Source organism: Camelus bactrianus, chromosome 22 (assembly GCF_048773025.1).
Source record: "Camelus bactrianus isolate YW-2024 breed Bactrian camel chromosome 22, ASM4877302v1, whole genome shotgun sequence".
NCBI classification, from domain to species: domain Eukaryota; kingdom Metazoa; phylum Chordata; class Mammalia; order Artiodactyla; family Camelidae; genus Camelus; species Camelus bactrianus.
Window position 1 is genome coordinate 20,692,483 of NC_133560.1, and position 22,679 is coordinate 20,715,161.

The 22,679-nt window shown below is 45.5% G+C and overlaps 1 protein-coding gene across 5 annotated transcripts in view; it reads right to left on the minus strand.

Annotated features, from left to right (window-relative positions):
- PGPEP1 (pyroglutamyl-peptidase I) overlaps positions 1-9,865 on the minus strand; it is a 29,604-nt gene extending 19,739 nt beyond the window's left edge. For 2 of the 5 annotated variants that reach the window (XM_074350405.1, XM_010972154.3), the window contains exons 1-3: positions 9,710-9,794; positions 7,614-7,666; positions 7,171-7,307 (exon numbers count right to left, since the gene is read on the minus strand). In XM_074350405.1, the coding sequence (XP_074206506.1) occupies positions 7,171-7,278 (108 nt within the window). In that variant the 5' untranslated portion in view covers positions 7,279-7,307; positions 7,614-7,666; positions 9,710-9,794. Of the gene's footprint in view, positions 1-7,170; positions 7,308-7,613; positions 7,667-9,709 lie in introns of all 5 variants that reach the window. The other 3 variants (XM_074350407.1, XM_074350406.1, XM_010972156.3) reach the window with 2 other exon arrangements.
- Positions 9,866-22,679: the final 12,814 nt, after the last annotated feature.

Sequence of the window (22,679 nt, forward strand, 5' to 3'; positions counted from 1 at the left end):
TCTGTGGTGTTGGATCAGAACTGGAGGTATCTGTGCAAACTCCAGGGTTTTGATACAGAAATGGGTGTGGAGGTGTGTGTGTGGATAGGTGTGAATGTACATGCCTCTATTTTCCAGCTCTGTCCATTGACAGCTCAGAAGCAATGACATCCTAGCAGCAATGAGCACACCCAGGTCTAACCTGCTGGTGTTAAATATTATTCTCCATTAAAAGAATGAAGGCTTTTTCAGAGAAGTTGCTCATTTCAGGGATGGGGCAGAGAAAGTACAAAGGTGAACCGGAAATTACCATATGACTCAGCAACTCCTCTCCTGATAAATAAATAAATAAGTATGTGTGTGTGTGTGTGTGTGTGTGTGTGTGTGTGTGTGTGTGTGTGTGTATGAGAAATGAAGACCTACAACCACATAAAAACTTATGTGAATGTCCATAGCAGCATCATTCATATTCATAACCAAAAGGTGGAAATAACCCAAATGTCCATCAATGGGTGAACAGATAAACAAAATGTACAACAGAATATTACTAAGCGATGAAAAAGAGTGATTAATGCTACACTGATTCATGCTACAACATGGATGAACCTCAAAAATGTTACGCTGAGTGAAAGAAGCCAGATACAAAAGACCACCTCTTATATGATTCCATTTACATGAAATGTCCAGAACAGGCAAATCCATAGAGATTAGTGGTTATCAGGGACTAAGAAAAAGGAAGAATGGGAGTGATAGTTAATGGGTATGGGTTTCTTTTGGAGGTGATGAAAAGGTTCTGGAATTAGGTAGAGGTGATGGTTGTACAACTCTGTGAATATACTATAAGCTGCTAAATTCTATACTAAAATATAAAGAGTGAATTTTATGGTACCTGATTGTATCTCGATAAAATTATATTCCAATTTTAAAAAAAGCATACAAAGCATCTGACATCCAACACTCAGGCAAAAATCAGAAAGGGGGTGTAGGGGGAGGATGTCCTGCTAAATGCTATGTAGGATCCAAGGTAGGATCCTGGAACAGGAAAAGGACATTAGTGGGAAAACTCGTGAAACCCAAATAAAGTCTAGAGTTTAGTTAATAGCAATGGACCAATGTTGGTTTCTTCATTTTGAGAAATGCAGTCACTATTTAAGATATTAACACTAGGGAAAATCGAGTGAAGGGTAGATGGGAATTCTTTATATGACCTTGGTAATTTATCTGTAAATCTAAAATTTCTCTGAAATAAAAAGTATATTTCAAAAAAGTGAGCCTGGAACCAAAAAGGAAGGAAGTGTTCAAGAATGCCGGGGACATGGTGAAAAGACAAAGGATCCCACCTGAAGGGGCCAGGGGCCAAATCTGGGACAATTTGAACATCAAAGTTAAGAGAATAAGAGACTATCACTTATTGAAAATGGTAAGTACCCATGAGTCCACAGAGACACTAACAAACTTACAGTGGAAGGCCATAAAAAATGTAGAAGGAAAGACACAATTAGAAAACCACCATTCGGCAGCCATCGTGCTAAAATAACAACTGATTCAGGAGAGACTCACCAGAGGATGCTAATATCGTCTCAAAGTATCTCTTTATGGTCTCAAAGTATCTCTCTATGGGATAGTTTTTAATTACAAAGAGCAAGATAGTAACTTTGCAGGAAAGAAATTCACCAGACCTCGCCTTTAGCAACTGATGGAGATCAACGGTACCAGTAATGAGACACAATATACACAGTGCCTCCTGATACCATGCACAGAAAAGGACACAACACTACTTCTGTGGGATTCCTGCCCCAAACACCCAGCTTCAATCTAGTCATGAGGACGCATCGGAGAAACCACCTGAGGGACCCTCTCCAAAGCACCGAGCAGTTCGTAGCAAACATGTTATGCCATGAGACACAAAGTAAGACTGAGGGATTTTCCAGATCATGGGGGATTAAAGAAATGGGACAACTGAATGACATGCATAATCTGGAATTTTCTTTTGCTGTAAAGGATGTTAATGAAATGACTGGCAAAAACCTGACTCAGGGCTACAGATGATAGAATTGTATCAATATTCAGTGAGTCTGATTTTGATCACTGTGCTGAGCCTGTATTTTAGGAAATATACAGTGACTTATAAGGGTAGAGGGGTATCATGTCTGCAGCTGACACAGAGCATGACGGCTCCTCAAAATATTAAATACAGAATTAGCATATGATGCAGCAATTCCACTCCAGGGTGCACACCCACAAGAATTGAAAGCAGGGTCTTGAAGAGATATTTGTATGTCCATGTTCATAGCAGCATTATTCCCAAGAGCTAAAATGCAGATGCCTCCCAGCTGTCCTGACCAATGAATGGATAAGCAAAATGTGGTATACATGTGCAACGGAATCTTAATCAACCTTCAAGGGGAAGGAAATTCAGACACATGCTACAACATGAATGAACCTTGAAAACATTATGCCAAATGAAATAAGCCAGACACAAAAGGACAAAATTGTATAGTTTTGCTTACACAAGGTCCCTAGAAAAGACAGATGTATAGAGACGGAAAGTTAAAGAGTGAGGGCTGGGGGCTGTCAGGAGTGAGGAATGGGGAGTTAGCGTTTAATGGGGACAGTTTCAGTTTGGGAAGAATGAAAAAGTTCTGGAAATGAATGATGGTAATGGTTGCAAAACAATGTAAATATACTTAATGTCCCTGAACTGCACACTTAATAATGATTAAGATGGAAAGTCTGATGGCATATATATTTTACCACAATTTAAAAAATGACTTGAGAGTCAAGAAAAAAATTTTTAACTTTATCTATGTAGCTACCTATTTATCTATAAAGAGCAAATGGAATATAGTGTTAACATTTGGGGAATTTGGGTGTGAAAGGACTTCTTTGCACTATTCTTATAATGTGTCAAATGTTTTTTTAAATTATTTATTTGGGGGGTAATTTGATTGATTGATTGATTGGTTTTAGAGGAGGTACTGGGGATTGAACCGAGGACCTCACGCATGCTAAGAATGTGCTCTAGCCCTTGAGCTATATCCTCCCCCACCCCAATTTTTTTTTAACTGAATGGAATAAAGATTGTTTCCTCTTCCCCTATGGCTTGGAGGAGAAATCTCTAGTATAGACCTTCTCCCAACATAAAGTAAAACAACAACAACAAACAACAACAACAACAACAACAACAAAAACTCACCTATCTATGCATCTGATCAACCACAACCCTATTTTTCCTTACCCTCCTGTCCCTTGCTGCTTGAAATTTTCCTGCCGCCTCCCCTGTTGTTTCCTTATGGCCCTGGCAGCTCTTTCTGGCAACAGAAAATATGTTGAAAGGCCAGTAATTAAAAGACTCCATCTCCCAGATTAAGTGAGGACTTTTATTTGTTCAGAGTTTCACTTGGGGAGTTGTCCCCAAACTGAGACTGCTGTACACAAGCCCAGGCAAGTCAGTTTGGTGGAACCACCTCCGCAGGCTGGGGTGGGGGGACTGCTGCTAACTCGATTAGTGACTAAGCCAAGGAACCCTCTGTGGGGTGCAGGAACTCTCTGGGTGGCCACTGTGACATGTTACGTGCCCAGGCAAGACACCCGGCTCAGGGCAGCAGCCCCTCCCCATGGACCCTCTCTCTGCCCCTCTCCCTTGACCCAGTAGAACAGGTGCCATGTGCTGAGCACCCTCACCAGCCCAGAGCAACTCAAGGGTGGCTCCCACTGGGTGATGTTTACCGAGCATTAGTGGGAAGAATCACCCACATGGATTCTTCATGGCAGGAAATAAACTGGGGCCACCAGGGAGCCACGAAGTGAGTCACTTTCTTCTCCTGATCTTTGTCCCTCAAGTCCTCTGCGTCCCCACCTAGATCCTCCCAATCTGGGGGAAAAAAATACAGAAACCACCAGCAAAGATGGACACACACCCTGTGGCCAGCATCCCCACAGAGAGGCATCCACATGTTCACCAGAGACCCTGAGGGGGCGTCCCTGCTGCTTTATTCTTGGGGAGCAAATCCCAAAGCCCCCAGGGCCAGGGCCCATGGGAAGAGGGGTGAGTTAGAGAAGGAGCCAGTTGCCCCCCTCAATCGCTGGCCCCCACTACACTAATGCAGGCTGAGCAAAAGCAGCTGGAGCTAGAGGAACACAGAGGCTGTGCCATCCCATTCATTGGTTTGCAGCTTGACAGCAGGCAAAACTCACCTGTGGAGACTGAGCTCAGGACAGCAGCTGCTTATGGGCAGGATGAAGAGTGATGGGGGAGGCGAGGGGCAGGAAAGAATGTTTAGGGTGGATAGAAATCTGCCAACTCTCTTGATCAAAGTATTGGTGACATGGGCTTAAATACTTTTCACCAAAGTGACGGGGGCACTAAAGATCTGTTCATGTCTTTCTACAAATTATTCCCCAGTTCTAATAAGGGCAACAGTTGCATGTGGGGGGCACCAGTAATTGAGCTAAACTCTTTGCCTCTAAACTTTCTGCTCCAAAAGGGCCAGATGGTTCTCCTGGGGTGGGGAGCAGTGCACCCCAAGTCCCACAACAATCTGCAGTGAGTGCAGTTACCAAGCACATACTGTGAAAGGAATGGGGCTTGTGCGCCCCAGATGACACATTGTCTACACCCTGTCTACCTGACAAGACCCCGCCGCACGGCTGCGTCTGACCGATTCCCTTGACCCCACAACAAAGACCCCCTTTGTTCCCTGGTTAATATCCTTAGCAGGTCTGTCTAGACTCACTGTGCCAGTGATTGTCCCGTGAAGTCACCAGGACCTGGGACCCAGCTCTTCCTTGCCCCGCTTGGGCAGGGAAGGCTCCAGAAGCCCCCAAGACCCAGAGTTTCCAGCCCTCAACACCCACCTGAGCCTCCTAGGGAGAGACAGACCCAAAGCTAGCATCCCACGTCCACCATCCAAGACCTGGGAGAGACAGGACACTTGAAAAATCCACTCCCTCTTGTGTGAGGGGCTGAAGGGAGGTGCCATCCTGGGAAAGAGGCAAGGAGGGTTGCCCCTCTGTCCCTAGAACTCCCACCTCCTAAATGTGGCTGGTGGGAAACAGTCCACTCTCTGCTGGGACACAAGTTCACCCAGGGCACGAGGAAGGAAGGTCAGATGAGAGAGAAAGACAGAGAGACAGAGAAACAGAAAGAGAAGAGGAGGGGAGGGGGTGAAAGACAAAGATGGAAAGAGACTGATGGAGAGAAAAAGGGAGAGAGACAGAAAAAGAGTGAGAGACCAAGAGGGACCCATAGAGAGGCCAAGAGAAACAGGCAGAGACAGAAGAGGGGAGAGACAAAGAAATAGAGAGAGAGAGACAGACAGAAACAGAGAGATGGAGAAAGGAGGGGGGAGAGACAAAGAAATAGAGAGAGAGAGACAGACAGAAACAGAGAGATGGAGAAAGGAGGGGTGAGAGATTGAGAGAGAGAGAGTAAGAGACAGGTGGGAAGAGACAGAGACCCAAGAGTGGCCAAGAGAAACTGAGAGACAGAAGAGAGAGAAAGACGGGGAGAGAAATATGGAGAGAGATGAGAAAAGAGAAGGGGAGAAACAGAGAGAGACACACCCAGAGAGAGGCTAAGCATGACAGAGACAGAAAGAAGGGGAGAAACAGATGGAGAGATGCTAGCTGGCCCCTGGGAGAGGAGGAGGACTTCCTTCTACAGGTGGCAACTTGAGCTTCAGAAAAATTCGTTGGGACAGGAAGTTAACTGCCGATCACTCTGCCTAACCAAACACCCATCTTCAGCTTGAGGTGACAGACATCAATTGTCACCCACAACTAGTGTCTGGATCACACCAAAAACACCCCGAGGAGTATTTTCTTGAGGGACGAGTTTGAGCCATCCAATGCCACCCTTTCCAGGGGCAAATCCGTATTGTCCAGCAGAACTGAAAAGTGCCAACAGCAACTACGAGCCACTCCACTGGCAGATCCTGCAGATGCCCTGCTTCACAGAAAGTGGAGGACCAAAGTGAGTCTCTATTGACACCAAGTTGTAGCAAAGGCAAAATGCACCGATGATGGTTATAAAGTCAGCAGAGGTTTACACCTGGAGGTGGGGGTGGGGCGCAGTGGGAGTAGCTGAGAAAGGACACTAGGAGCGTCTGCAATGGAGAGGAAAAGAGAAGTGGCTGGCAATGTTCTAGATCTTGATCTGGATTCAAGGGATGCGAAGGTGCACATGTGTAAAATTTCAGGGAGTTAGCTGCACACACTCAGCATATGCATGTGTGACTCCAGGTTTGTTTTTCAAAAGAGAAACAATCAGATCTGGGAAGGTCAGCGTCATTTTAGCTGGGGAATGGTGGAGATTCCTCTCTTCTTGTTTCATAAACATGAAGAAGAAAACTGGAAGTCTTCTAGAGGCGAGGTCTGGAGAGATGGTTGACTAAAATATAAGGGGTATTTCCCCTCCAGCAGCAGGATGAAAAGCTGCTATCCTCCACCATCTGAGTCCCAAAGCTTGGAAGGATTTCCAAAGATTGTTTAATTGATTTTTCTCCTATTTAGATGCAGATCATAGTGTCTGGGGCCCAGGAATTCAGACACACGGCTTTGTGTCCACTCAGCCCCGTGAAGACTCCTGTCTGAAACTCGCACAAAGCCAGACACACATGTCTTCAGAAACACGCTGTTTCCTTTTTGTCTGGGGCTCCAGGGAGCGGGTGCAATGAGCAGGGCCTCAGACACGCTCCCATCTGCAGGGTCCGGGGGACCCCGTCCCCCTGTCCTGCTAGCAAAGTGGGGTGAAAATTTTCAAAATGGGGGAGGAATAAGGCTGAGATTTTGAGGTCTGGAAGAGGGGTGATCAGAAAGGTGGGGAGCCCCAACTGACAGTTGACACACTGAAGTTTCAACTTGGATTTTTCTCCAAATTCAGGGCTCTGGAGTGGGAAACGGGATGCTTTAAATCAAGCAGCTAATGGGCTAGGAGTAACACGAGTTTGGCTCCGGTCTCTGCAGATCTGATTTATATAAGGAGAAAACGTTTCTCTCTCTCTCTGCCCATTGTTCCCCAGTCTGTCCCTCCAAATGCTCCATCTGACAAAGAAACTGGACAGTTCACGACAGCGGGAAACCCCCCCCCCCAACCAAAATGCAGCCTCCTCTTACTAAAGCTGCCAGGAGGCAACACTGAGGGTCACTGCACCCCCTCTACAAGGTTAATACATCCCCCAACAACCCTACCTGGTCCCCCCCCAAAACCTGGTTGGAGCATGGGACACTTCTGAAGCAAGGCCACTCTGGTTTCTGGGCTGGATGATCTTGGATAACTCTGGGACTCAGTTTTCTCATCCAGAAAGTGGGCCCAAGAATAACTGCACCTAAGGGTTGTTGGGAGAACTCAGTGCTGGGCAGCAAAAAACAAAACAAAACAAAACAAAACAAAACAAAACAAAACAAAACAAAAAAAACCAACAGCAACAAATACTGCTTGGCATAGAACAAGCACTCAACAAATGTGAGCTACAGCTGAAACTATCTCGGAGGAAGTGTGTGTCAGGCTTAAATCTCTCAGGAAGCTTCACAGGAGATGTTCTCTTCGTAGATTCCTTTCTTTCTTTGGTGCCAAATATTTCCAGGGGAAGCCCAGCCCCCAAGCCTGATTCCTCCCCTCTGGATCCAGTTACCTGGACTGCAATCCAGCTGGCGTTCACCGTGTGTTCCCCAAAAGGGCCAAACCCTGAAAAAAAAAAATAATAATAAAAGCGGCATGTCACCACCCAGTGGCCCTCCGTGGCCCACCCAGGGCCAGGCTGCTGCTTTCATTCAGGCGAATGGAGCTGGGAGCCTTGGGAGCAGCTGCCACCTGGGACATAGTTATGGGGTGCACCCAGCAGCCCTTCAGAGCCCTCCACCACACATACCTGTCTGCTCTTAATTGAAGCTGTGAGTCCTTTCTTGGCCTCGCTTTCACCTGATCTTTGTGCCCGGCAAGGGGCCAGCAGCCTCCTTTTGCCCCAGAAAGGCTAGCTTTGTTCCTGTCTCAGTTTCTTTCCCTAACCTCGACCCCCAAATATAATTATTTTATCACTATCTTTGTGCTTCTTCCTTGGACTCTGGGGCTGCAGGGCCAGAGGAGCTCCAGGGATCACCACCTGGTAAGGAATGGCCCTTAGAGGATGCACATGGGTATCACCCAGGCCAAGCTGTCCAGACACCATCCTGCCAGCCTCCTCCCTACCGACTCAAACTCCAGGCCCCATTTATAAACCAGAAAGTCACCTGAGGATGCTAAATGCTCTGTATGCCCTGTGGCATTCAGCCTCACTGTGTACCCCTTTCAGGCAAGGGTGAATTTTACAGGCCCATTTTACAGGAGCTGGGACTGAGGCACAGAGAGGTGAAGCCAGCTGCCCAAGGTCACACAGCAAGAAGACAGAAGAGCAGGGATTCAAATCCAGACCCATGAGAGTCCATGATCTCCCTCTTCTAATCACCCCAACACACTGCCTAGAAAATAAACTCCAAGAGAGGCTGTCATTGAAGCATGGGTCACTCCACCTGGGCTGAGTGTCCAAGTGGTGTCAAGGCCCCGGGGAGAGATGCTATGCCCTGGTACAGCAGGGAGTCTCCAAATAGGGTCAGAACCTCTCCACCCCATTCCTCTTCCTGCACAGACCAAGTATGAGTTTCAGTTCAGCCACTTACAAACAACGTGCCTCTGTGAGCCTCAGTTTCCCCGTCTTCCAAATGGAGACAGTGAAGCTGTAATGAACTCATGTAAGAAAAGTGCCCAGTCCAGTGGCTGCCTGCTGAGTCAGCACTGGAGTAATAAAAGCAGATATAGAAGGCTGCAGGGGACAGGGACCCTCTGGCAATTTTACACAATTGTTAGTCAGGTAAGTGGCTCCTTCCATCTTCCTGGGATTCCAGGACCAGCTCCACCCTCCCGTGGCTACAAAACACCTATTAGAACCTTAGGTGAATTTCTCACTGTACTCCTCCAGACAGGGGGTCAAAAGGATCCCTCAGTCAGAGGCCGGCCGGAAGCTGATGCTCACGAGGCCCCTGAGGCAGAGTCTCCTCGAGGAGGAACAGTTGGTTTTGGGGAGTTGGTGACAGCGGCGGCCAGGCTCACCCACAAACAGCCTGGGCAGAAAAGATTTTGACCAAGACAGTCCCTGGGAAAACCAGGCGAGCGGCCGGGTTCCCGAGGTCCCCCAAACTCCACCTGTCTCTGCCTAGAGGAGCAGCCCCCCATTAGCGCTGGGCTCTGGGAACAGTGGCTGGCAAGAGATTCATTTGTCACCGGGGCACTTCCTACCCGCAAATCAGTCTTTGTCCCCTGGGACCCGGACGGTGACAAACCCGACCTCGGGAGGGGCAGGGAGGAGTCCAGTCCAGCTTGCCGGCAGGGTAGACAGAACAAACAGGTGCCCGTTGGGTCACTGTCCCCAACCGGGGAAGGAAGGACGCCAGAAGGGCCTGCTCCGTGCGGGACACTTGCCAGGAACCCCCACGTCTTTCCCTGCTCCGACCCCTGACAGGGGGACCACAGGAGCGCTCCCTTCTTCACTTTCTGTATCCCACTTTCTATGTCGCAGGGACTGACTTGGGCTCCCGTGGGCGATGACATCTTCCAAACCTGGGACGACTTCTATCTAGCACCTGCCCCGCCCGGGCCACGGCGCTCCTCCCGGCCCGGCTGCCTCCTGAGCCTCCCGACCCGCCCCTGCCCCGGGCCGCTGCCACCGCGACCGCCATCAGCGCACTGCCCGCGTACCCGTCACCACCACTGCCTTCCTGGGCTGCTCCATGGCGGCTTCAGGCTGCGCCTCTGACCCGCTCCTGTCGGGACTTGAGAGTCCGCTGCGGCCGCCTCCCCCGCCGCCGCCGCGGGGACCCGCCGCCGCCCCGCCCCCAGGCCCCGCCCCCGGCCCCGCCCCACTGCGTGCGCGTCCCCGGGCCCGAGACGCAGCGTGCGCGCCCCATCCCTAACTCTCACCCCAAGTTTCTGACTGCCGGTACTTCCCAGCCTCAGTTTCCCCACCTGTAAGATGGGGACAGTTCGTCCCGCAGTGTGTAGTCAGGCACTGAGGAAGAGCCGCTCGTTTATTCCGCAGGCGTTCACTGAGCGCCTGCTGTGAATTATGCCGCTTCCCCCACCTCCCTGTCAGCAAGTCTCCACTATTCAGCCCCGTTTACAGCTTAGGAAACTGAGGCATAGTTCGGAAGGCCACTCACCTAACGCCTCCTGAGGTCGCAGAAGCGCAAAACAGGCTCCTATGTTGCTAAGGAGGCTGATGTGGCCCCAGAGACCTCAGCCTCCCCTCCTTCCATCTCCCCAATACTCAGCTGCTCTAACCCCAGCAGCCCTCCAAGGGCCTAAAACAGTCCCACCTCAAAGCCTTTGCACTTGCTGTTCCCTCTGCCTGGAACATGCTCTGCAGTTACCGGCTTCTACAGGGCTCAGCTGGAACATCACCTCCTCCTAGGGGTCCAACTCACCCTGGCCAAAATCTCCACCCCAACTCACTACCCCAGTAGTTCCATCCCATTTCCTTGTTTCCTCCTCTTCATAGTTGCAATCACATTCAGAAATCATTCCTTTATAGGCGCTGCTTTTCTGATTTCTTTTCCATTTCCTGCCCTGACTTGCAGGGCAGGGGCATGTCTCCATTAGAGCCACGTGCCTGGCACACAATAGGTCCCCAACCAACGTTTAGCAGAGGCCAGAATTCCTCCAAAAATAGCCAGAAAAATTAAGCTGAGTTTCTGGCTACATCATTAGAAACTGGGCTGGACCTTGGACTTGGGTCACTGACATCTCATTCCAAGCAGCCTTGGCCCTGGATTAGCCAGGGTGCTGACCAAGGACTGTCTGCCTCTGTCCCAAGCCTCAGAATACCCAGGGCAGTGTCTCTGGACTGCCAGGAGCCTTGTTTGTGAGCTCAGACCAGAGGTCACACACTCAGCAGCTATTTTGGTCTCTGGCAGCTTCAGGTAGAATTCAGAAAATCTGAGATCCTGCCTGGGCCGGTTGTGGGACTGAGACCTCTGCCAAGTGGAAGAAGAGAACAGAACAAAAATCTCACCAAGAATCAGGTTTTATAACTCAAACATGTAATGAGTGTCTGGTACTAAGTGCCAGTGTTGCTGCTAAAAGCCGGGGATGTGGAGACAGGCAAACCACAGCAGGTTTCATTCCCCTCAACACACTGGGGGAAAAAAAAGAGGAAACTGATGACACTCAGAGTTAGTGGTGATGGGAGAAACTGAGTCACATGCTATTGCTGTGAGTTACTGGGGGTAAAGGCTTATGTTCCCTGGACATGGACCCTGTTTAAGCACATCACTTTTCAAAGGTGCTCTCTTTTTTAATATCACAAACCCTTGGAGGAAGGAACTATTCTTATCCCATTTTGCAAGTGAGGAAACAGACCCAGAGCAGCTAAGCCACTCGTCCCAAGTCACACATGGAAGGGGCTGGGATTTGGATCAGGAATAAGTGGGTGAGTCCTTAGCAGAGGACAAATGGGGCCGAAGAAGCCTGGCTGGAGGGACTGAGATATGTGTTCACAATCCGACTTTGCTGTAGTGTAACCAGCAGCACACGCCTATGAGAGGTTAGGTGAAGGGATGGGAAGGGATGGAGCGCCCTTTTTTAACAAAGCAAGATGGTTACATTGGAAAGCCAAAGGCAATAAAGTGGGGCAGCTACTGTGGATAAGTTTGGCAGAAGTTAAATGTAGTTACCATAGGCCCCAGCAGTTCCACTCTTAGGGAAAAACCCAAAATAATTAAAAATAGATGTTCAAATCCTGTAGGTGAAAATTCATGACTGTACAATTCACAATCGCCAAAAGGTAGAAAAGGAAACAAATGTTTATCCATAGATGAATAGATAAACAAATTGTGGCCCATCCACACAGTGGAATGTTACTCAACAGTAAAAACGAAGGAAGCCCTGACACATGCAACGACGTGGATGAATCTTGAAAACATCACACTGAGCGAAAGAAGCCAGACCCAAAAGGCCATATAGTGTATGGTCCCACTGATATGAAATGTCTAGAGCAGGCAAATTCATAGAGACAGAAAGCAGATTAGAGGGGAAGTGGGGGAAAGCGACTGCTAGTGGGGACAGGGTTTCTTCTGGGAGTGATGAAAGTGTTCCGAAATTAGATAAGAGAAGGGGAGTACACAACATGGGGGATGTATTTAATGCCATTGGATTGTACACTTTAAAATGGTTTAAGTGGTGTTTTGTGTATTTTATCACAATAATAATAATAATAATAATAATAATAATAATAATAATAATAATACCAGTGTGGAAGCATTGATGGAAAGAAAATCAAATGTAAGAGAAAGAAAGATGTGTTTGTGAATGCAGAAAATAGGAAGGAAGAGAAAGAAACTGCTAACAGCGGGGTCTTTGGGGAGGGAACCAGAATGTGGGTGGGGGTGGAGGCGGGACACCCTCAGCCTTCCTTCCACGTGTACATACATCAACTACTCAGAAATTAATATGATAACAGGCCTCTCTTTTTTAAAAACCACCACTAGATTTTTTTAAAATTGAAGTCAAACACACATAAAATTTACCATTTTTAAGAGTACAGTTCAGCAATGTTAAAAGTACAGTGTTGTGCAACGGGTCTTCAGAACTGTTCTCATCTGGCAAAACTGAAACTGTACTCGTGAAACAACTCCCCATTCCCTCCTCCCCCAGCCCCTGGCACCCACCCTTCTACTTTCTCTATGAATTTGACTACTTCTAGAGATTTCATAGGAGCGGACTCATACAGTATTTGTCCTATTGTGACTGGCTCAATCCACATAGCATAATGTCCTCAAGTTTCATCCATGTTAGAGCAGGTGTCAGAATGCCCTTCCTTTTTAAGGTTGAATAATATTCCCCCGTATGAATGGACCACATTTGTCTATCCATCTATCCATCAGTGGACACTTGGGTTGTTTCTGCCTTTTGGCCATTGTGAGTAATGCCACTGTGAATATGGGTGTACAAGTATCTTTCTGGGAGCCTGCTTTCAATTCTTTTAACCACTCAACTTTTCTAACTTCTTAAAAATAGTTTAAGATTGATGCAAAGTTGCAAAAATAGTTCAGTTTCCATGGACTCTTAACCAAACCATTGTTAAAACCAGGAAATCGACTTTGGTACAATATAATAGACTCAGGTTCCACCCCTTACTTCCCAGAGTTGTAAAAAAAAAAATTCGTTTGTAAAGAATTGTTTCTTTTTGAATTCTTATGCAATTTTCTTAGAGAGAATGGAGGACAGCAAGTATGGTGGTTAGAGCCAACTGGCCTGGGTTCACCTCATGTGGTGCGTGCTCTCAGATGAGTTTTTTTCCCATTCCAAACCTCAGTTTTCTCATCTGTAAAGGAGTGCTAGGCCCCTGTGAGTCCTGGGAAGGGAGGCCAAGTCTACAATAGCAGTATTAGCATAGATAACAAAGTGATCACACAGAATGTCTTCATAGGGCGTCTTTTTTTGTTTTAATAGAATGGGCTGAGTACATATGGGCAGAAGAGAGTGATATATTGCTTAGTCAATCAACAAACCCATAATCTACGCAGTCCCTTCCACATGCCCTCGCTCCATGCCATCTCCAATCTCTCCTAACCCATGTCACAGCTGTAATTTCACATTTATTCATGTGAGTGTGCAGCAGTTGACTGTCTCTCCCACGAGACTGTGAGCCTGGGGAGAGCAGGGACCTAGTTTAACTCGGTCACCACTGCACACAGGGCCCAGCACACAATAGGTGCTCAATAAATGTACCAAGTAGAGCAAAACCCACCTGGCTAGAGATTGGCTTGGGAGAGAAGCTACATTTCTCTGTGGGTTCCCACCCTAAGTGCACCGGGAGACTGGGGGCCCAAGACTTCAGAGAATCAGGTTGGGGAGGCTGGGACTGGAGCTTTCTGTGTTCAGATCCTACCCCTGGGATCTCCAAGGCTCTTCTCATGGCCAACTCCTGCTAGGCGTGGCCTTGAGGGAGAAGGGAGAGAGAGTGGAAGCGCATGGGACCACATGGCTCCTTCTTGGTGCTCCTTCCTTTTGGCTCTGTCAAGGGCAAACTGGCCTCAGTTCAGGAACTGGATGGGCCTTTTGGCAGAATTAAGCAGAAGGATATCAGGCAGACATGCACATTTAAAAGGGTGAATGCCTCTATGTCTCCTGGTGGTCTTGGGACGTGTGAGTCCTTTAGGGAGCTCGGGCTAGAAGATGGAGGGGTGGTTTTGGTGACTGCCCATTGCCAGGTCCCCTCCATGGTCTGCTTACAACTCTGCCTGCTCCCCATCCCACAACACACGAACGTTGAGGCTGGACCTGGCTTTCCTTTGGATCTGTGCTAGCACACAGTAGGTGCTCAATCAATTCTTGAGATGTAGGGAATCATGGGAGCCAGTGATCAAGCAGTCCATGTGTTCACCTAAAGATCTTCAACCGCAGGGTGCAGGGGCTCGATTTCCCTACACTCTTCCTGGGGAATTTCTTTGCTTCTGATTCTGGATGATGAAAACAGACAAGGTCCCATCCATCACCGTCTCCTGGGCTGAAACGAAACTCTGTTCTTTGATTCCTGTGCGCCCAGGAACATGCTGGCCCAGGTACAAATGATATTTTGTTTCAGCTCAGGATACCCATGGCCAGAAAAAGCCCCCCTAAAGGCTCTGGGTCTCGTGGAGGGGAGAAGGACTTGGTCGCTGTCCTGAGCAGCAAGGTCTTGACCCATAAGGATGTCTGGGTTTATAGCTTCTCAGAAGAGACAGACGGACACCTGAAGATCCTAGAAAAACTTCACCCGATGTCCCCTTGGTGCTCCAGCCTTGACGGAGCGCCCTGTGGTCCTGAGGATTCTATCCGGAGATGTTTGAAAACATCAAACTGTTCACAAGTCCCGTAGGAAACATTTGTTTTGAGTTTGTATCCTTGGCACCCCCACTTTTTTTCGTCTAAGGAGAATTCACTGTACACATTGTACTTACAGTTCTGTACACCATCTTTTATGAATGGGACCCCTTATCTACTTGAGTCATTTTTTTAAAATTGAAGTACATAGTTGATTTACAATGTTGTATTAGCTTCTGGTGTACAGCAAAGTGATTCAGTTAAACATATATATATATATTCTAATCCATTATAGGTTGTTATAAGATATTGAATATAGCTCCCTGTGCTGTACAGTAGGACTTCGTTGTTTATCTATTCTGTATATAGTAGTTTGTATCTGTTAATCCCAAACTCCCAATTTATCCCTCCCACTTCTTTCCCCTTTGATAACCATGAGTTTGTTTTCTATGTCTGTGAGTCTGTTTCTGTTTTGTATCGTTTGTTAGATTCCATGTATAAGTGATATCTTATGACATTTGTCTTTCTTTGAGTTACTTCACTTAGTGTGATAATCTCTGGGTTCATCCGTATTGCTGCAAATGGCATTATTTCATTCCTTTTTGTGGCAGAGTAGTATTCCATTGTATATATACACAACATCTTCTTTATCCAATCATTTGTCAAAAGACATTTAGTTTGCTTCCATGTCTTGACTATTGTAAATAGTGCTGCTACGAACACTGGGTGCATGTATGTTTTTGAATTGGAGTTTTCTCCAGATATATGCTCAGAAATGGGATTGCTGGATCATATGGTAACTCTATGTTTAGTTTTTTAAGGATTCTCCATACTATTTTCCATAATGGCTGCACCAAATTACATTCCCACCAACCGTGTAGTGGGGGGTTCCCTTTTCCCCACACCTTCTCCCGCATTTATCTTTTGTGGACTTTTTAGTGATGGCCATTCTGACCAGTGTGAGGTTCCCTGAGCCATTTTTTAAAAATTGAAGTATAATCAGTTTACAATGTGTCAGTTTCTGGTGTATGGCACAATGTTTCAGTTATTCATATACACACATATATTCATTTTCACCTTGAACCATTTTTAACCAAACCAAAATAACGTAAGTAATACAAAGTGTTAAAATGCAACATCAAGATACAAAAACAGACATACTAATTAGGAATGTCATTATGATGTTACTTTTTTGAAAATCCAAAATTGTATTTTACCTATCCACACTAATCATGAAAGAACATGGATTTCTATACCTTGCAGGGGAAAAAAAAGTCTCTCCATGTTGCATTGAATGCAAGAGCATATTTTGCGGGATTGAAAGAGAAGTTTTCTAGCGATTTTATTTCTTTCCTCCATTCTTTTTGCTGAGTAGGTTCTAACAATCCTTAGAAGCTGTGAATGTCATTGGGGGGGGATCATACTCAGAGATAGTACCTCATTTTCCCCACCTGTCATGTGGAGGAAAATCCTGGAACCACCTCATGGGTTAGCTTTTAGGATTCAAGGAGGAACTGAGCCCTTAACCTGTACAAACAGCCCCCTAATCTTCCTTTTCCCTCCCCTTCTCTTCCTTATCAATTTTTTTGTATAATGCATCTCAACATAACATCATAACCTGTCTTCTATGTCACATGTATGGCACATGTAATTTTTAAAAATAAGCTTTTTATATCAGAATAAGTTCAGATTTCCAGAAAGGTTGTGAAGACTGTATAGAGTCCCCATCCCCTCCCCCATATTCCCTGAATGTGGACCTTTAACATTATCAGGGCGCATTTGTACAATTAAGAAATTTACACCAATGCGCTGCTATCAACCAACTGCCTGACGTTATTCAGATGTCCCCAGGTCTTCCATTTGTGTCCTCTCTTTGGTCAAGGACTCTGTCCAGGGAACTCTTTTGCATTTAGCTGTCATGTTGTTACTGAGTCCAGGCTCATACTGCTCACAGGCCAATAAAGCGAGAGACCAAGTTTTGGGGCAAGGAATAGCAAGACTTCGTTTGGAAAGCCAGCAGACTGAGAAGATGGTGGACTAGTGTCCCAAAGAACCAAATTTCCCTGAGTTAGAATTCAGACTTCTTTTAAATCAAAAGGGGGAGAGGGTAAAGTCATTGTTCCAGCCAGACTCCAGAGGGGATGTGTTAATTTCTTCCTTCCTGCAGCCATTCACAGGGAGGCCTCATCAGGATGTTTCCTGTGAGCTAAACAAAGGTATTTTAGGTTAACACTCATGACCTGGGAGGCAGTGTTCCCAGAGATGGACCATTATGTGTAATTGAAGCTTATAGGCAATATCCCTTTAGTGATTAACTCGTAAATACTGATACTATAATACTGATACTGATAAAGGAATCTGTACCAGAACTGAATACTGATAAAAGAAATTTTCACATATTGAGATACAGGGAAATCATTGTAGCTTATATATGCATTAACTTGAGTTTTATGCTAACTAAAATAGCCTGTTTGTGGGCTATCAAACACATATTGTATACCTGCTTTAATTATTCAAGAAAAGGGCATATTGACCAGAAGTAAATACTGTCCATGTTAAAAATAAAGATTAAATGCCCCTCTTCCTGGGATGCCAATGCTGGTTCTCCTTTGATGATAAGGCTCCCTTTCCAGGTGCCAAGGCCATACTGACTTGCTGTATCCATACTGATTTGTGTGTGCGTGTGTGTGTGTGTGTGTGTTTTGAAACCTTGAAGAAATATACCCCTGACTTATTTAATGTTCTTTGTTCTGACAAGATATAAAACTGTGCTGCCCCAATGTTCATAGCAGCACTATTTACAATAGCCAAGGAGTGGAAAAAACCTAAATGTCCATTGATAGATGACTGGATAAAGAAGTTGTGGTCTATTTACACAATGGAATACTACTTAGCCATAAAAAATGACAAACAATGCCATTTGCAGCGACATGGATGACCCTGGAGAATGTCATTCTAAGTAAAGTAAGCCAGAAAGAGTTTGAAAATTACCATATGATATCACTCATATGTGGAATCTAAAAAAAAAAAAGACAAGTGAACTTATATATAAAATAGAAACAGACGCATAGACATAGAATACAGACTTGTGGTTGCCGGGGGGAGGGGGATGGGAAGGGATAAACTGGGAGTTCGAGATTTGCAGATACTGACTGATATATATAAAATAGATAAGCAAGTTTATACTGCATAGCACAGGGAATATATATTCAGTATCTTATAGTAGCTTACAGTGAAAAAGATACGATAATGAATATATGTATATTCATGTATGACTGAAGCACTGTGCTGCACACCAGAAATTGACACAACATTGTAAACTGACTACACCTCAATAAAAAAAAAAAAAAACTGTGTTGGAATCCATGCTTCTCTGGAGCAGTTTCTCAAAGTCATTTGGGAAGCAGGCTTCTGGGCTAATCCTCAGTTTGGCTCAAATAAAACTCTTTTCTATTCTTATTATTGATTTTTTATTGATTTTTTTCATCAACAATACAAAGGTTCACCCCTATTACAATGTCTCCCCAGTCTCCTCTGGCTGGGATGGCTCCTGGCTCTTTCCTTGTTGGTCATGTCAACTGAAATAAAGTGCACAAAAGGTGAGAGTTATATTTTACTAGGCTGAGGTTTCTGAGGACTTAAGCCTGGGATGACAGCCTCTCAGATCACTCTGAGGGACTGCTCCAAGGTGGCAAGGTAGAAGCCAGGATATATGAGTTTTTGCAACAAAGACCAGGTAGTCAAAACATCAAAAGATTACTGTTAATTAAAGAAAAATATATCTCAAGTTAAGGAATTCAGCACAGTCTATGTATGGGAAGGTGCAAAGGACTAGGCTCATTGAAATCATTCCTTGGATGAGCACCTAGCTCTCTAGAGCCAGTATTCTGTTCTTTCACATTCTGAGTTTCCTTGGGGTGCACTGCTGGGGGTGGCTGCAGAGACCTGGCTGCCTGCTTGTCTGCATCCTAAGTTCCCTCTGTTCACTGTCCAGGGTGGCGGTAGTGGCTGATGACTTGATGGCCACAGCATTCTTTTACTGATATGGCTTACAATATTTTTTGTTCACACTCATGATCTATGCAGTCTTGGGGAGGAGTGGCTGGCGTCCTGTAGAATGCCTCCTATCTGGGTCTGTCTGATGTTCTTGTCATGATTAGAATAGGGTTCTACGCATCTGGGAAAAACCACAGAGGTGAGGCGCCCATCTCATCTCCCCAGATCAGGGATCCCTGATATCCACATAACTCCTCACAGTGATGCCATCAGAATCACTTGGTTAAGGTGGGGTATGCAGTTCCCTTGGCTGCTGTAACAAATGACCACTGGTGTAACAGAGCAGGACCCTGGGGGGCTGTCCTGGGACAGACCCCTCCCCATGTCCTCTGCTGTAGCTCCTCTCTGAAGTACCCAGATAATAGTATCTCATTTATACGTCCTCAGTTTTTCAGATGCTAAAAACCACCACCAAAAGGAAGACATTAACTACTTGATAATCAAGTGCGTGTAGCCCCCAGACCTATTAGAGGTTGACAGTGTTCACTGCCCCGTTATCTCAACGTCAACCAATCAGAGAATTATGCACAAGTTGATCACATACCCTGCGTCCCCATCCCAACCTGGTCTTTAAATATGCTTTGCTCAAACCCTTTGGCGAGTTCAGGTTTTCTTGGGCCTGAGCTACCCCATCCTCCTTGCTCAGCCCTGCAATAAACTTTTCTCTGCTCCAAACTCCAATGTTTCAGTTTCTTAGGCCTCATTGTGCATCAGGCACACAAACTTGAGCTCAGTAACGGGAGGACTCCAGTCCATCCTAAATCCCAGATGATCTCATCTCAGCATCCTTAATTAACTACATCTAAAAACATACTTTTTCCAAATAAGGTCAAATTCAAAGGTACTGGGGGTCAGGACTTGGACATGTGTTTAGGGGGCCACGATTCAACTCACTACAGGTGGTATCTACCAGGAGTCTCTGCTGTCAATTTACTATTTTCCCTTTTCTCTGTTTTTTAGAATTGAGCCACTAAGTTCAGCCCACCTCCAGGGGTGGGGGTGGGGAAGGATTTACATATAACTTTTTTAAAGAATGGAAAATACTCTGTCTAGTGGATGAAACAGCTTCCTCAAGTCATCCACTGCTGTTAAACCTTTATGTTCTTTCTGCTATTTTTAAATTGGCAACATTGCTACAAGGCCTTGGCATAGAGTGGTTCTTGTCATTTGCAAAACCTCCTTAGTATAAATTTTCAGAAATGAATTACTGAGTTGCATGGTGTGACACTTCTATGGATTTTTGAAACATAATACCTTGTTACCCCACTTGAAAGAAAATATATGTTTACCAGTTTCGTGACAACCTTGACTTTTACAATCCCCCTCCTCCTCCTTTTTTAAAGCAGAGGGTAGTGTATCTTTGTTAATTTGATAAGTACATTAGCTCACACTCTTTAGGTTTCTACTGTCAGAAATATAATTTAAACTGGACTGGAAAAAACAGAGGTGTATTAGAGGAGAGGGTGTAACTCAGTGGTAGAGCACCTGCTTAGTATACATAAGGCCCTGGGTTCAATCCCCAGCACCTCCATTAAAAACTAAATAAATAAACCAAATTACCTCCCCCTCTAAAAATAAAATAATAATAATAATTCTTAAAAACGGGGGAGGGTATAGCTCAGTGGTAGAGCACATGCTTAACATGAACAAGGTCCTGGGTTCTATCCCCATTACCTCCATTACAATCATTAAAATAAATAAATAACCTCAATTGCCACCTAAATAAATAAATTAAAAGAAACTGCTATGTAAACAATTTTTAAAATTTAAATAGAAACAAAAAATTAAAAATTAAAAAACAGGAGTATTAAAAAAACTGGAGTATTTTCAAGGAATAGGGACGGATGAAGATTTATGAAGCATCAGGTACAGCTGAATCCAGGATTAAACAGGGCCAAGACTCTGAAGTCGAAAGATGGCCATGTCTGTACCTGACTCACTTTACTCCAGCCCTGCAACTCCAGAAGCACCCCAGGGAAGACCTCTCATCCACTGAGCCTGGGTCATATGTCCATGATGACGGAGGAACTGTGCTGATTGCCTCAAACAGTGGCCCATGCAAATTCTCACGTTGCTCCTACAGGTCAGAGTCAGGAAGGCTTAAGTGTGCAAAAGAGCAATTACAATGTGGCACAAACCAGGTAAGTATGAAAATCAGTGCAGGTACTGAAGTTCAAAGAATAAGAGAGGGAATGATTAGATTGGGGATGGGGCAGTCATTGAAGAGTTCACAGAGCAGCTATGCATCAGTGCAGGGTCTGCCAATTGTTAGGGACAGACCAAACTCCAAGTGGATTATGCAATACAGGACAACTTCTTGGGCTCTTATAAGTGGAAAGCCACGCCTTATGACTTCAGGTATAGCTGGATCCAGGGGCTCAAACTGTACCTCTTTTCCACAGAGGAATGCTTGTGTATGTTAGACTCAACCTGCAGAGAGAGCTTCCAGAAGATCAATCATGATGGCACTCGTCTTTCACTAGCGCACTTCTTTTTCTCTCGTTTTTTTTTTTTGAGTTACAGTCAGTTTACAATGTTGTGTCAATTTCCAGTGTAGAGCACAGTTTTTCAGTTATACATGATCATACATATATTCATTGTCACATTCTTTTTTGCTGTGAGCTGCCACAAGATCTTATATATATTTCCCTGTGCTATACAGTATAATCTTGTTTATCTATTCTACACATGTCTGTCAGTATCTACAAATTTCAAACTCTCAGTCTGTCCCTTCCCACCCCTCTCCCCCTTGGCAACCACAAGTTTGTAATCTATGTCTATGAGTCTGTTTATGTTTTGTATTTGTTTTTTTTTTTTAGATTCCACATATGAGAGATTTCATATGCACTTTTAAAAAGCTCTATGGAAAGCGTTCTTCTCCGCGCAGCCCTCAATATTCCTCCCAAGGGAGATTCTAAATGGCCTCGGTCGGTCACTTGCTCCTCTTTAACCAATCACTATGCCCAGGTGGATGGAGACCTCTGGCCACTCTTATGTTGAGTTGACAAAACTGCAGTAACCACATTCCGCCACATGGGGTCACCCAAGCAGAGTTTTCAAGGGTAAGAGTTTGTCAGTTGTGCAAAAGAAGAAAGACTGCAAATAGAAAAGTCTAGAAAAGTCAGAAAGAGGTGAACCAGCACGCGATTTTCTTCCTACTTCCACCACTATGTTGATGCTGGAGGACTTCATGTACCCCCCAGTTTCTGTTATTTAAATCAAAGTGGCCTTACCCTTGGCAAATAAGTCTTGGCTGGTCACCCTGGTCCCTCTAACCCATTTGGCATATCACTATTGGCCGCCTACCAGCATCCTGCACACTTCTCAGCCTTCACTAGCATTCCTGGAATCATCCCCAAGCCAGTGATAGCAGGGGGAATAAACACCTCAGCTGCCCTGATGCTTGGTGGGACCACTATGAGACACAAGCTCTTATGCTGTCTCCTAAGGTCCAGAGCTGGACTAACCCATCACCTTATCGTTGGCGTCCACTGCAGGGATACTTCCCTCCTTGTCTCAGATTTCCATCCCCATTGGGGGTGCCTCCTGAGGTCATCCCCTGAATATGCTCTGTGTCCTTGAGTCCTCGTCTCAGGGTCAGATTCTGGGGGAGGGCAAACCCCAATCCAAGACATGAAGGACAACTGTTGGTCCAGGGCTACTGGGAGCCTGGCACTTTATACAAGTTCCACATCTGATCAGTCAACACAGTAACCCTGATTGGCAGAGTTACAAACAATTCCTAACTTATGATGGTTTGACTTTAGATTTTTCAACTCTATGATGTGTGAAAGCAATCATTCCATACAAA